Consider the following 15,380-nt stretch of genomic DNA (forward strand, 5'->3'; position numbering starts at 1 on the left):
TGTCAAAATCTGTTTTATCTTGGCAAGTATTACTACGGATATGGCAGAAGAACTGATCATTTGATTATCTCACACTAATACACATGTATAGAAAAAATTATTAAAATATTCTTACTAGTACTGGGTGTTCTGATTGCCATGTCACTTAGTGTATACTATATTTAATTTTTTTTTGTTTTTTCAATTTTTCAGTCTCTCGCTTGTCGATTTTTCCATTTTAATTTCATCAAGTTTTCGATTTACAATTCTTCGATTTGATGATGTTTCTATTTGCAATTTTTCAATTTTTCAGTTATTTCATTTTTCGATTTTTTAGTTTTTCGGTATTGTATTAATCTCTCAGTTTTTCGATTTGTCAATTTTTGATTTTTTTGAACTTTTCGATTTTTCTATTTTACGATTTTGCTGTTTTCGATTTTCCAATTTTATAATTTTCAGATTTTACGATTTATGACTTACTCCATTTTTCAATTTTTTAGGTTTTCGATTTCGATTTCGCAATGTTTTGATTCGCAATTTTTGAATTTTAGGTTTTAAAATTTTGAATTTTCACTTTTGAATTTTGAAATTTTTCGATTTTTCGATTATTGGAAATTTAAATTTTCTGTTTTTTCGATTTTTCAATTTTTCAATATAACACTTCAATTTCACAATGTTTCGATTTGCAATTTTCTATTCTTCTTTTCCGTTTTTAAAATTCCTATTTTTTCAATTTTTTTATTGTATAATTTTTCAGTGTTCCTGTATTTATTTGGCAAATTTTCGATTTACGAATTTTTCAATTTGTGAATTTTATAATTTTTTCATTTTTCCAATTTTTCTGTTTTAAATTTTTAATTCTTCAGATTTCTAACAAAAAGAAAAATTGTTTTCAAACTGATATAGCATTTTTCTTTATCTCAATTTCCTGCACAAACAGAATTTTTTTTCATGTTACAAGGGTATTTTTGAAAAACTAAAGAATCGATAAATCGAAAATTCTAAAGTTGAAAACCCAAAAAATTGTAAAATTGAAAAAGCTAAAAAATCAAAAAATTAGAAATTCGATAAAACAGAAAAGCCAAAAAACTGATGAAACCAAAAATTCTTAAATCACAGAAATTGCGTATCAAAAAATTGAAAAAAATAAAAACTAAAAAATCGAAGAACCGAGACACTGAAAAATCCAAAAATTCAAGAAATGAAAAAACTCAAGTCGAAAAATTGAAGAAACGAAATAGTGAAAAATCGGGGACGATCGGAGAAGATCGAACCATTAAAAATCGAGAAACTGGGAAACCAAAAATTGAAAAAAGAAATAATTATTGCATTTATAATCCTTTATTAGTGAGCTTTAAACCCTTAATTTTTGTGGATCGTTATTTATGTAGGTAATGAAATATATCAACAAGGGTTCCTACATATTATAGTAAAAGAGAATAGTTGACAGCAACGATTTGTGATGTTTATTGAAAAAATATATGAATAACCGTACCCAGATTTTGACTAATATTTGGATAAACTGTTAAAAGTAATAGACGCAGTTGAATTTTTTTTTTTTAATATACACATATATATGAACCCTAGTTTTAGACAGGAAATTTGTAGTATTTTTGTAAGGATATATGGATTTTGCAATTAAGCTCCGCCAAATAAAAAAATCATCACAATTGAGATAGAGCGTGTGGGCGAGGCTTACATTATGCCTTTTTTCCTCATATGTGTAGTCATCTTTACACAGCAAGAAACTTAGAACTGATTTAAAATGGTAAATTTCTGTAGAGAAATATTCATTTTGCAGTTGCCCTCCGCCCCTCGGTCTGACAACGAATGAAAAATTATATTTTGGTTTTTTTTTCTCTTAATGTACATAGCCATCTTTTCACAACAAGAAATTTAGAACATGGTTAAAATGGTACACTTTTACAAGGAAATATGGAGCCTTTTACGATTTTACGATTTATCACTTAGGTACTCCATTTTTTCATTTTTCGATTATTGGAAATTGAAATTTTCTGTTTTTTCGCTTTTTCAAATTTTCATTCCATCAATTTTTCAATATGAAACTTTTCAATTTCACAATGTTTCCATTTGCAATTTTCTGTTGCTTTTCCGCTTTTAAAAATCCTATTTTTTCGATTTTTTTATTTTATAATATTTCAGTATTCCTATTTTTATTTGGCAAATTTTCGATTTACAATTTTTCAATTCTAAATTGTAAATTTTTCGATTTTCAATTTTTGGGTATTCTAATATCTTGTTTGTTCGATTTTTCAGGTTCTTGATATTTCCTGTTTCAATTTTACGATATTACTATTTTTCAATTTGTGAATTTTATAATTTTTTCATTTTTCCAATTTTTCTGTTTTAAATTTTTAATTCTTCAGATTTTTAACAAAAAGAAAAATTGTTTTCAAACTGATATTTTCGAGTATTTTTCCTCATCTCAATGTCCTGCACAAGCAGGATTTTTTTCCTGTTACAAGGGTATTTTTGAAAAACTAAAAAATCGACAAATCGAAAATTCTAAAGTTGAAAAACCAAAAAATTGTAAAATTGAACAAATGAGAAGCTAAAAAATCGAAAAATTAGAAATTCGAAAAACCAGAAAAGCCAAAAAACTGATGAAACCAAAAATTCTCAAATCAACATAATGACTATTAGTCATATCTTAAAAATCCACCAACGCCGCACTTTACCGACTTTACTAAGTGGCAACGCCGCAGACTCGTTCATAGGGGTAAAAGTAAAGTAGGCCAGTTTTCCGTCAAGTTTAGTACTCGCCAAAATTACCAAATTGTTGCGTAATCTCCTACAGTTGCACACATAATTTTTGTTTCTTTTGGTTAAAAACTCAACTTTTTTCGTGGTGTTATATTAAATTTAAACTTGTTTTTCACGGGTTTGCGTCAATTGACAATTAAACTGTCATTTCAGAGCATCAACCTCGTAACGTAAGATAGGCGTACTTGTCCCCTGGTTTAAAGTCGAACAACCACGTGTCGGTTCTACTATTATCTAACAGATGGCGCTGAATAAAGGGCAAAAATTGTGTAATCTGTTGCATTAAAAATATGTTTGTTTAGAGTCACGACTGATAAATGATGATGAAATAAATGTACACTCATAAACCACAAGAAGACGACATGATAGCTTTAACCACAATGAAATCACAAAAGCACAATTATAATATCTCTAACTAAGTATATCACGAAATCTGTAAGAGTTACTTTTGAACGGCGTGAATTTTAATTTTGCGGTTGTGGATTGCAACCACAAAAATGTTATCAGTTGTGCTAAGTGGTGGAAAATTAAATAACAATAAGAATTCAAAGAAACTGCAACATATTTTGCATTAATCACTTGTGGTGTGGTAGATTTATGAAAATGACAGGCTAAAATATCGGCGTGACTTTGCAAATTGTGTATTTTTTATTGATTTATAAAATTAATAGTCCGAATAACAAAGATAAAAACAATGTGTTTTGTAGTTTCTGACAAAAAATATTCCAGGAACTGCTAAATTAATTATATACAGGATGAAACTTTGCATTGCTGAAAAAGTTCATGAAAATTGGAACAACGTAGGAATGTATGTAAGTACACAGGGTGATCTATTTAAAAAAATCAACTTGTGTGTTGCACTGTGTATAGTTGAAAATAATTTTAATACATCAAAACTACAAGTAATATTCATCATAATTTTTAGAGTTTTAGTGTTTTAATCTCATGTAGGAAAGAACCTCAAGAAAATCCAGCAACATGTGCATTGACATCTATTTATTTTTTTGAATACCTCTCTCTTCGTTAATTACCGAGGTTAACCGAAAATTGGAAACTAATTAGCTGATAATAATTATCGACTAATTACTGTGATTAATTTGTACGATTTTTAATTAAAATTAATCATTTATATCGCTTTTGTGTAATTTCTGCATAATTTGATGACCACTCTTGATTTATGTTCGGTTTGAGTAAATATTTTGTAAAAGTAGAGGGTCGAACTGTCGATCGAGTAGTCGCATTTTCTTACAAATTTCGACGTCCAGGAGTTTTGTTTTTGGAATCAGGAACGAGGAAATCTGTATCCTAGAATTTTTTGACATTTTCTAATGAATTTCGACCTTCAGACGATAGTTTCGACCTCATTTCTGCGATGTGTCTTCGTATTTTTCCAGAATCGTGTTCTGAAGTATTGTACTTTTTTTGGGAAAAAAAAATCAAACCGAATATTTTTTAAATCTTGGCTCGGGGGTCACAAACACGCTATGTTTTTGGAATTAACACGACCAAATCTATATCCCAGAATCTTTTGGGTTTTTTTTGGCAATTTTTTTAAAAGCAAAATTTTTCAGTACTATGAAAATTTCGATCAATTATCAGCAATTTTCAGAATAAGGCCAAAGAGATTATCTTATGGATTCCGACAGCTCTTACCATTTTTCCAGAAACGCCCTCTGAAACTTTTTTGGATTAAAAAAAAATTTCAAACCACATATTTTTAAATATTGCACCAGTGATCATAAACACTATTCGAATCACCACTACGAAATCTATATTCCCAAATTTTTTAGACTTTTTTGGCAACTTTTCGACAATTTTTCTAGAATCCCCTCTGAAAAATTCCAATTTATTTTGTTTTAAAAAAACTTATTTTCAAAAGGAATATTTTTAAATCTTGTACCGAGAACATAAACAAGTTATGTTTGATGAACATTACGAAATCTCTATTCCAGAATTTTTTGGAATTTTTTGGGAACTTTTAAAAAGCAAAATTTTTCAACACGAAAAGTTTCGGCGAATTTTCAACAATTTTCGAAATTCAACCAAATAAATTTCCTTATACATTTCAACCCCCGGAAGAGTTAGTTTCAGTAGAAATCGTCTACTGAAATATTGAAATTTTTGGGATTTAAAAAAAGTTATTTTCAAACCGAATATTTTTAAATCTTGTACCGGGAATATAAACAAGCTTTGTTTTTGAAATCAGCACTACGAAATCTGCATTAAAGATTTTTTTGTGAATTTTTTTACATTTTCGAAAGCAAAATTTTTAATTTGAAAATTTCGGCCAATTGTCTACAATTTTCTAAATTTAACTGAAGACATTTTCTTAGGGATTTCAACTTTCAAAAATTATTTTTGGCCTCATTTCTTCGATATAGCTCCTACCATTTTTCAAGACATTCCCGAATTTTTGACTTTTTCAAAAGTAAAACTTTTAATAATTTGAAAATCTTTGACAATTTCGGCCAATTTTTGACAATTTTTTTGTTTTAAAAATATTTATTTTCAAATGGAATATTTTTAAATCTTATTATACTGAGAACATAAACAAGTCACTACGAAATCTATATCCCAAAATTTTTTGGGAATTTTTGGCAACTTTTAAAAAGCAAAATTTTTCAATTTGGAAAAAATTGAAATTTTACCAAATAAATTTTCTTATACTTTTCGACCTCCAGAAGTTAGTTTCGGTACCATTTTTGAAGAATCGCCCACTGAAATATTGAAATTTTTGAATAAAAAAAAAATTATTTTCAAACCGAATATTTTTAAATCTTGCACCCGCAACATGAACAAGCTGTTTTTGTAATCAGCACGACGAAATTCCAGATTTTTTTGGGAAATTTTTTGTCAACTTTTTCAACATTGAAAGTGAAAAAAATATATGAAAATTTCAGCAAATTTTCGAAAAATTCGAAATTTAATCAGACACTTTTTTATAGATTTCGCCCTCCAGAAGTTAATTTTTCCGACTGAAATATCGTAATATTTTTTATTAAAAAAATAATATTGTGTTTTTCGAATCGGTATGTCGAAAATTTTTCAGTACTACAAAAATTTCAATTAATTTTCAACAATTTTCGAAATTTAACCAAAGATATTTTCTTATGGATTTCGATCTCCAGAAGTTAGTTTCTGTCTCATTTTTTCAATAGCCCCTACCATTTTTCCAGAATCGCCAACTATAAAACTGCAATTTCTTGGATTAAAAAAAATATTTTTTTTTCAAAACGAATATTTGTTGATCTTGCATCTGAGGTCAAAAACATGCTATATTTTTCGAATCAGCACAACGAAATCTACTATGTTCCAGAATGTTTTGGGAATATTTTGGCAACATTTTCAAAAGTAAGATTTTTCAACATTCTGATCTATGAAAATTTCAGCAGATTTTCGAGAATTTTCGAAATTTAACCAAAGACATTTTCTTGTATATTTCAACCTCCAGGTGTTAGTATCGGCCTCAGTTCTTCCGTAGCTCCTACAATTTGTTTAGAATCGCTCTCTGAAATATTGCAGTTTTTGATAAAAAAAAATATTTTCAAACCGAATTTTTTAAAAACCTTGCACAAGGGGCAAAAACATGCAATGTTTTTGGAATCAGCAGGATCAAATCTATATCCCAGAATTTTTTGTAATTTTTTTGGCAATTTTTCAAAAGCAAAGTTTTTCAATAGATACTAAGAAAATTTCAGTTAAATTTCAACAATTTTCGAAATTTAATCAAAGATATTTTCCTATAGATCTCCACCTCTAGAAGTTAGTTTCAGCTTCATTTCTTCGATAGTTTCTACCATTTTTCATTGCAGATTTATTTTTGGGATTTTTTTGGTAATTTCTTGAAAACAAAATTTTTCAGTGCTATGTAAATTTTCAACAATTTTCAGCAATTTTCGAAATAAGGCCAAAGATATTTTCTTATGGACGTCGGTCGATAGCTCTTACCATTTTTCCGGTGTCGCCCTCTGAAATATATTGTAATTTTTTTGGATAAAAAAAATATTTCAAACTGAATTTTTTTAAATCTTGCACCGGAGGTAACAAACACGCTACATTTTTTAAATCAGCACGACGAAATCCGCATTCCAGAATTTTCTGAGAATTTTTTGTCAACTCTTCAAAAGCAAAATTTTTCAACATCAAAATTTCAGCAAATTTTCATCAATTTTCGAAATTTAACCAAAGATATTTTCTTATAGATTCCGACCTCCAGAAGTTAGTTTCGGCCTCATTTCTTCCATAATTCCTACTATTTTTTATTCCAGAATTTTTTGAGATTTTTTTTTGTCAATTTTTTAAAAGCAAAATTTTTTAATACTATAAAAATTTCGATCAATTTTCAGCAATTTTCGAAATAAGGCCAAATATATTTTCTTATGGATTCCGACAGTTCTTACCATTTTTCCAGTATCGGCTTCTGAAATAATGTAATTTTTTTGGTTTTAAAAAAATTTAAACCGAATATTTTTAAATCTTATGTATCTTATATTTTTAAAATTAACATTACCGAATCTATTTTCCAGAAAGTTTTGGGATTTTTTTGCAATTTTTAAAACCTAACATTTTTCAATATGAACCACCAATTTTCGACAATTTTCGAAATTTAACCATATAAACTTTCTTATACATTTCGACACCATTTTTCAAAAATCGCCCACTGGAATATTGAAATTTTTGGATTAAAAAAATATATTTTCAAAACGAATGTTTTTAAATCTTGTACCGGAGACATAAAAACCCTGTTTTCTGGAATCAGCGTGACGAAATCTGCTTTCTTATTTTTTTGCAACTGTTTCAAAAGCAAAGTTTTCAATCTGAAAATTTTGTCCAGTTTTCGACAATTTTGTAAATTTAACTAAAGACATTTTCTGATAGATTTTGACCTTCAAAAATTATTTTCGGCCTCATTTCTTCTATAGCTCCTAGCATTTTCCAAAATCACCCACTGAATTATTGCAAGTTTTTGAATTTAAAAAAAAATATATTTTCAAACCGAAAATTCTGTATCTTATACCGGAGGCATAAACACGCTATGTGATTGGAATTAGCACTACGAAATCTATATTCCCGAATTTTTTAGTTTTGACAACCTTTGACAATTTCGGCCACTGAAAAATTGCAGCTTTTTGGTTCTAAAAAAATTACATTCAAATCGAATATTGTACCGAGAACATAAACAGGTTATGTTCTTGAAATCAGTAACGAAATCTATGTTCCAGATTTTTTTGGGATTTTTTGGCAACTTTTTAAAAAGTAAAATTTTTCAATATGAAAAAATTTTTGCCAACTTTCGCCTAGTTTTCGAAATTTAATTAAAACAATTTTTTATAGGTACATTTCCACCTCCAGAAAGTTAGTTTTCGCCTCATTTCTTCGACATATTTCCAGAATCGCCAATCGAAATATTGAAATTTTTGGAATAAAAAAAATAACTTTGAAAACGAATATTTTTAAATGTTGTACCGGGAACATAAACTAGCTATGTTTTTGGAATCAGCACGACTAAATTAACGGTCGAAAATTTTTTGGGATATTTTTGGCAACTTTATCAAAAACAAAATTTTCCTCTACGAACATTTTGGATAATATTTGAAATTAACCAAAGATATTTTCCTATAGATTTCAACCTCCAGAAATTAATTTTGACTTCATTTTTGTGATAGCTCATACTATTTTTCCAAAATCACCCACTGAAATATTGTAGCTATTTAATTCTAAAAAAACTTATATTCAAACCGAATATTTTTAAATCTTGTACCGAGAACAAACAGGTTATGTTTTTGAAATCAGTACTACGAAATCTATGTTTCAGATTTTTTTCGAAATTTAACCAAAGATATTTTCTTATAGATTTCGGTCTCCAGAAGTTAGTTTCAGCCTTATTTATTCCAAAGCTCCTACTAGTTTTCCAGAATCGCCAACTGAAAAAATGGCGATTTTTGGATAAAAAGTATATATTTTGAAAACGAATATTTTTAAATCTTGTACCAGAGGCATAAAAACGTTATGTTTTTGGAATCAGCGCGACGAAATCCATTTTCCTGAATTTTTTGAAATTTTTTTTGCAACTTTTTGAAAATCAAAATTTTCAATCTGAAAATTTCGGCCAAGTTTCTAAATTTAACTAAAGACATTTGCTTACAGATTTCGACCCCTTAAATTTATTTTTGACCTCATTTCTTCTATAGCTCCTACCGTGTTTCCAGAATCGCTCACTGAATTATTTATTGCAAGTTTTTGAATTTAAAAAATATAGGAGTAGATATGTATTTTCAAACCGAAAATTTTTTAATTTTGCACCGGACGCATAAACACATTATGTTGTTGGAATTAGCGCTACGAAAGACTTTTTTAACAACTTTCTCAAAAGCAAAATTTTCAATACTTCGAAAACCTTTGACAATTTAGACCAATTTTCGGCAATTTTTCGAGAATCTCCCACTGCAAAATTGCAATTTTTTGGTTTAAAAAAAAATATTTTCAAACGAAATCTTTTTAAATATTGTACCGAGAACATAAACAAATTATTTGAAATTAACACTACCAAATTTATATTCCAGATTTTTTGGCAATATGAAAAATTTCGATCAACTTTCGTCATTCTTCGAAATTGAACTAAATAAATTTTCTTATACATTTCGACCTCCAGAAGTTAGTTTCGGTACCATTTTTCAAGAATCACCCACTGAAATATTGAAATTTTTGGATTAAAAAAAAATTCAAACCGAATATTTTCAAATCTTGTTCGACGAAATCTGATTCCAGAATTTTTTACAAATTTTTGGTAACTTTTTCAAAAACAAAATTTTCAAAATTTAACGAAAGACATTTTGTAATGAACTTAGTTTCAAACCGACTATTTTTAAATCTTGGACCGGGAACATAAATGGACTATGTTTTTGGAACCAGCACGACGAAATCAATGTTTCAGAATTTTTTGGGAATTTTTGGCAACTTTTTCATAAGCAAAATTTTTCAATCCTATACAAATTTCAGCCAATTTTCGACGATTTTCTAAATTTAACTAAAAACATTTTCTTATAGATTTTTTCGATAGCTCCCACCTACAAGATAAAATTTTAAGCTACCTAAAACACTAATAAATATTTCTGTGCAATTTCGTACCGACAAAAAAAATATATAAATTTGGCGGTTCTAGCTGATTCATCCAAAGTTTACTCATCTCCTAATTTCGGCGGAAATTAAATAATACACTCGATTAACTCGTTTACAGTTCCTCTCAACATTCGCGAAGAAAAAACGTTAACCTTTCTCCTGTCGCCTTTTTCGGTTCAGACGGTCACATTTTATTACACAGTTTACCTCTGCTGAGTTTTTTTTGCCCAATTAACACACACGAACACGGCGCGAAGGCAATAATCGATTCCGTCACACGGACACAGCATAATCCAGTCGTATAGCCGCGGAAATTTAAAGTGGCATAACTAGAAATATTAACTTCTGTCTTGTAACTTATATGATTTGCGCGATAAATTTATCATTATTGTTATTATTATTATTATTTCGCTGACTAAATCAGATTCTAAATGCGCACTTGGAAATGCAGCCACGATATTCATGTCTCGCATTACCAATTATACTTTTATGATGGCCATATAACCTTATAGCTCTTGGTTCACTATACATAGATTTTCCGGTGTTCATTTTGCTTATGCAAGTAGAATAAGTATCAGTTTATTCTAGCGAAAACACTCCGTCATGTGAATGCAATTAGGTGATTAGATGTCACACATAAAACGTCGCAAGCAAAAAATGATGCAAGTTTTAATTGAGCCAATTTAGAAAAAATTCCAACCACGTCAGATATGTAAGTCACGGCAGCAAATTTTGGTCAAAGTCACCAAAATCCCTGCACAGCGAGGAGGTAAATGACATTATTGGAAAGTACAAAAGTCATTGATTCTCACAATTCGATCGCTAATCATTCTGACCTACTCAGCTGTGAACGTTTGTATTTGAACCCAATGCCAGTGCGGCTAATTATTCATTCATACATTCTTCAAAAAGCAAAAATAAAAACTATTTGAATGAAATTTGACGAATGTCGCCGCCAAGGCCCGAGGAAGGATACCGCTTAAAAATTTACAACCGCAGACATATCTCGTAAATGAATGAACTAATTCTAGCCGGAAAGTGAAATCTCGCCCTTGTGGCTTTTAGGAAGTTTCGTGTCCGGCCTCGCTCGGCTTCCGACTACTGGAAATCGGAAGCGCCAATTACGCGCTTAATTGATTTCTGATAGCACGCTATTAATTATCTCGCGACTCGTATAAGTGGTAAATCCATTGTCAATGTCACTATTGTTTTTGAAGACCTTGATGGACGTTCTCGCGTTTTGCAGCGAGTTTGGGAGCCATAACGAATCCTGTGGGCTCGATTCTGTCCGGACTGCTGGCGGAGTACGTCGGGAGGAAGAAGGCGATCCAGATCAGCAGTATCCCGTTTCTGGTGGGGTGGCTGTGCATCGGGCTGGCTGACGACATCGCGTTGCTGTATGCCGGAAGACTGGTGACCGGAATAGCCGCAGGTAAATAATCGAGTCAAGTTGGCTTTGAAAGTGCCGCTTCGTTGGGATTGTGCTAGGTATTATTCGACGAGATGTGCTAGTAGTGCGCATGCGCAAAGCCCACAAATTTGTCAATTGATATAACCTTAATTTGAGGTTTTGTTACCTTTGTTCAAATTTCACACGTTTCAAAACACGTTAAAATAGTTCGGGTCAATACCTTGGAGTTACAAATTTAAAATTAACAAATTTCAGACTGTAGAGAAAGAATTTAAGTTTAAGCTAACAAGAATTTCAGCTAAATTGTAAAAAATTCTGCAAATTTTGTTTTTTTTTCTGTCAGAACCACTACATATTAAAATAAAAAAGTCGTGTGTTCTATTTATTCCAAAAAAATAATTAACGGTTTTTTAAAACACTCACTAAAATTAACTGAATTTTAGTTGTTCTGTAATGAATTGTGAAAAATTTGATAACCCTGATGCTGTAAAATTTTAGATTATGTCAGGAATATCGTGTCGATGGTAAAACGTTAACCTTAAAATTTTGCATTGTAAATATTATTTAACTTTTTTAAAAGAACATATTTTATTTTATTTTTATTTTATTTCTTCTTTGATATTTTACTGCCTCTGCAAAAAACTGAAAATCACAGAAATGATCAAATTTGAGAACATAGAATGCTTTATTAAAAAGACAGACAATGTAAATTATTCCAACATGCAAAAAAAAATGAAACACATGGTTTTCAGTGTGATGAACTGAGATACAAATTTAGCGGTTGAACAAGATGTTTTTTTAAAATTTTAGAAAAGTTACGATAACTTGACAATTTCACATGGAAATGTCAAAAATAACATAAAAGTGCTGTAATACCCAATAAGAAATCAAATGGTACATCAAAAACAGAACACTTAGCAGTTGAAAATAATCTTCACATAACTATGTTGCTTTGTAAGCCATAAACCTGATCTGACGTGACTTGAACTGATTTAAGTCAGGTCATTTCAAATTAAGTCATGTTATATCATGTCAGGTCAGGTCAGGTTAGTTGTGTTAACATGCACTGATTTGACATGACCTGACTTGAAATGACCTGATTTTACATGACTTGAAATGACTGGACTTGACATGATTTGACTCGAAATGACCTGACTTGACATAACCCGACTTGAAATGCCGTGAAAAGACATGACTTGACTTGAGATGACCTGCTTGACATGACCGGGCTAACTTAAACTAACTTGAAATGAACTTATTTGACATACACTGACTTGACTTGACACATGATCACACTCAAGATGACTTGATTCAACATGATCTCATCTGACATGAACTGACTTGAGTTGAGCTGACTCGACTTGATATGACCTTACTCGATACGAGTTAACTCGACATGACCTGACTTGACATAAACCGACGTAAAATGACACCACTTGACACAAACTGACTCGACATGAGCAGTTTTGAAGCGACCTAACTTGCACCTAACCTGACTTAACATAACCCCACTTGATATGACCGGACATAAGATGATCTAACTTAAAATGACCTGATTTGACATGTACTGCTTTGATTTGACCTGACTTGACATAACCAGACTCGAGGTGACTTGACTCAACATGACCTGATCTGACATGAACACATTTGACATGTCCTGACTTGATCTGATTTGAAATAACTGGACTTCACAAAACTTGACTTGAAATGAGCTGACCTGAATAGACCATACTTGATGTGAGGAAACTTGAAATGACCTGACTTGAAATTATCGGATTTAAAATAACCTGACTTGAAATGATCTGATTCGAAATGACCTGACCTGAAATGACTTTGTTTAACATGACGTTACCAGACTCGAGATGAATAGACTCGACATGGCCTTATTTGACATGAGCTGTTTTGAGTAGACCTAATTTGAAATGATCTGTCCTGACATGATCTTACTTGACATGATCTAATTTGCAATGACTTGTTCTGACATGATCTTACTTGACATGACGTGACTTGAAATGACCTGATTTGACATGATATGACTCGAAATCACCTGATTTGACATGACCTGACTTGATACGACGTGGCTTGAACGAACCTGACTCAAAAGGACAGTCTATGATACGATCTGCGTTGAAATTGAGTTGAAATGACCTGTCTTGACATAATCTGACTTAAAATGACGTGGTAAGACATGACCTCATTTGATATGATTTGACTTGATATGACCACACTTACGATGATCTAACTTGAAATGCAATGACCAGACGCGGGATGACTCGACCTAATTTGACATGAACTGATTTGACATGACCTGATTTTACATGATCTAACTTGAAATGATCTTATTTGAAATGACCTGACCTGAAATGACTTTATTTGACATTGAAATGATCTAATTTGACACATCTTGAACTGAAAGAACTGGACTCGACAAGATTCGACTTGAATTGGCCTGACCAAAAATGATCATACTTGACATGACGTGACTTCAAATGACCTGATTTAAAATGACCCTAACTTGACTTGAAATAACCCGACTTAATATGTACTGACTTAACTTGAACTGGCTTGAGATGACCTGACTCAAAATGACTGGACTTGGCAATATTTATCTTGAAATGACCTGACCTGACATAATCCGAATTAAAATGATATGACTTAAAGTGACCTTAGTTCACATGACAGGTCTTAAAACGACCTAACTTGAACTGTTCTGACTTCAGATAACACGACGTGAAATGACGTAATTTCCTGAGTTAAAATGACTTCAGTAGACATAACCTTACGTAAGATTATCTAACTTGAAATGACCTGATTTAACATGCGCTGACGTGACCTGATTTGAAATGACTGGACTTGACAGAACTTCACTTGAAATGACCTGCATTGACTTCACTCGGATGACCTAACTTGACATGAGCTGATTTTACATGATTTGACTTGAAATGAATGGATTTGACAAGACTTGAAATGAAATGAACTGACCTGAAATGACCTTACTTGATATGACGTAACTTGAAATGACCTGACTTAAAATGATCGGACTTAAAATGAGCCGATTTAAAATGACCTGAGCTAAAATGACCCGATTTGACATGACTTGAACTGAAAAAAATGGACTAGCCAAGACTCAACTTGAATTGGCCTAACCTGAAATGACCTAACTTGACAAGACGTGGCATGAAATGACCTGACTTGAAATCACCCTACTTAAATGACGTGACTTGACATAACCGAACTTGAAATGATCTGAGTTGAAATGGCGGGTCTTGAAACGACCTATTGAAATAACTTTATTTGACATGTCCTGACTTACAATGACTGGACTTTGCAAGACTTGATTTAAACTGACCTGATTTAAAATTTTCCCAATTGACAAAACGTGAGTTGAAATTACCGGACTTGACATGACCTGACTTGAAATGACTTGACTTGACATGACCTGACCGGACACGACCCGAATTGACATAACCCCACTTGAAATGACATGACTTGACGTTTCCTGAGTTACAATGACTTGACTTTACATAACCGGACTTTCACTGATCTAACTCGAAGAGACCTGACCGGAAATGACCGGACGTGACATGATCCGACTTGAAATGACCTTCCTTGAGATGACCTGGCTTCTCGTGACTTGCCCGTACATGACCTGACTTGATATAACCCGACTTAACTTGACGTGACTTGGCATCACCTCACTTGAAATGATTTGAGTTGACATGACCGGTCTTGAGACGACCTGCTGAAGTGACTTGACTTAACTTTAGTTTACTTGATATGACCTGACTTACAATGACTGACCTTGACAAGACTTGACTTGAAATGGTCTGATTTGAAATGACCTCAGTTGACATGATGTGACTTGAAATTACTAGACTTGCATATGACTTGACTTGAAATGACTTAACTTGTTTTGACTTGGCTTGATGTGACCGGACAGGACACAACCTAAATTGAGATAACCCAACTTAAAGTGACGTGATTTGACATGACCTGGCTTGACACGGCGTGGCTTGAAATGACCTGACTTGAAATGACCCAACATGACATCATTTGACTTGAGATAACCTATCTTGACATGAATTGA

General features: G+C 31.5%; 1 protein-coding gene across 1 annotated transcript in view; it reads left to right on the forward strand.

Moving 5' to 3' along the window:
- LOC135138275 (facilitated trehalose transporter Tret1-like) overlaps positions 1–15,380 on the forward strand; it is a 50,976-nt gene that overhangs the window by 33,051 nt on the left and 2,545 nt on the right. The window contains exon 3 of the mRNA XM_064068217.1: positions 11,129–11,314. Within this exon, the coding sequence (XP_063924287.1) occupies positions 11,129–11,314 (186 nt within the window). The remainder of the gene's footprint in view (positions 1–11,128; positions 11,315–15,380) is intronic.

This window comes from Zophobas morio, unplaced genomic scaffold (assembly GCF_036711695.1).
Source record: "Zophobas morio isolate AGI-343-1 ecotype UQ-CSIRO unplaced genomic scaffold, CSIRO_AGI_Zmor_V1 ptg000030l, whole genome shotgun sequence".
NCBI lineage: Eukaryota > Metazoa > Arthropoda > Insecta > Coleoptera > Tenebrionidae > Zophobas > Zophobas morio.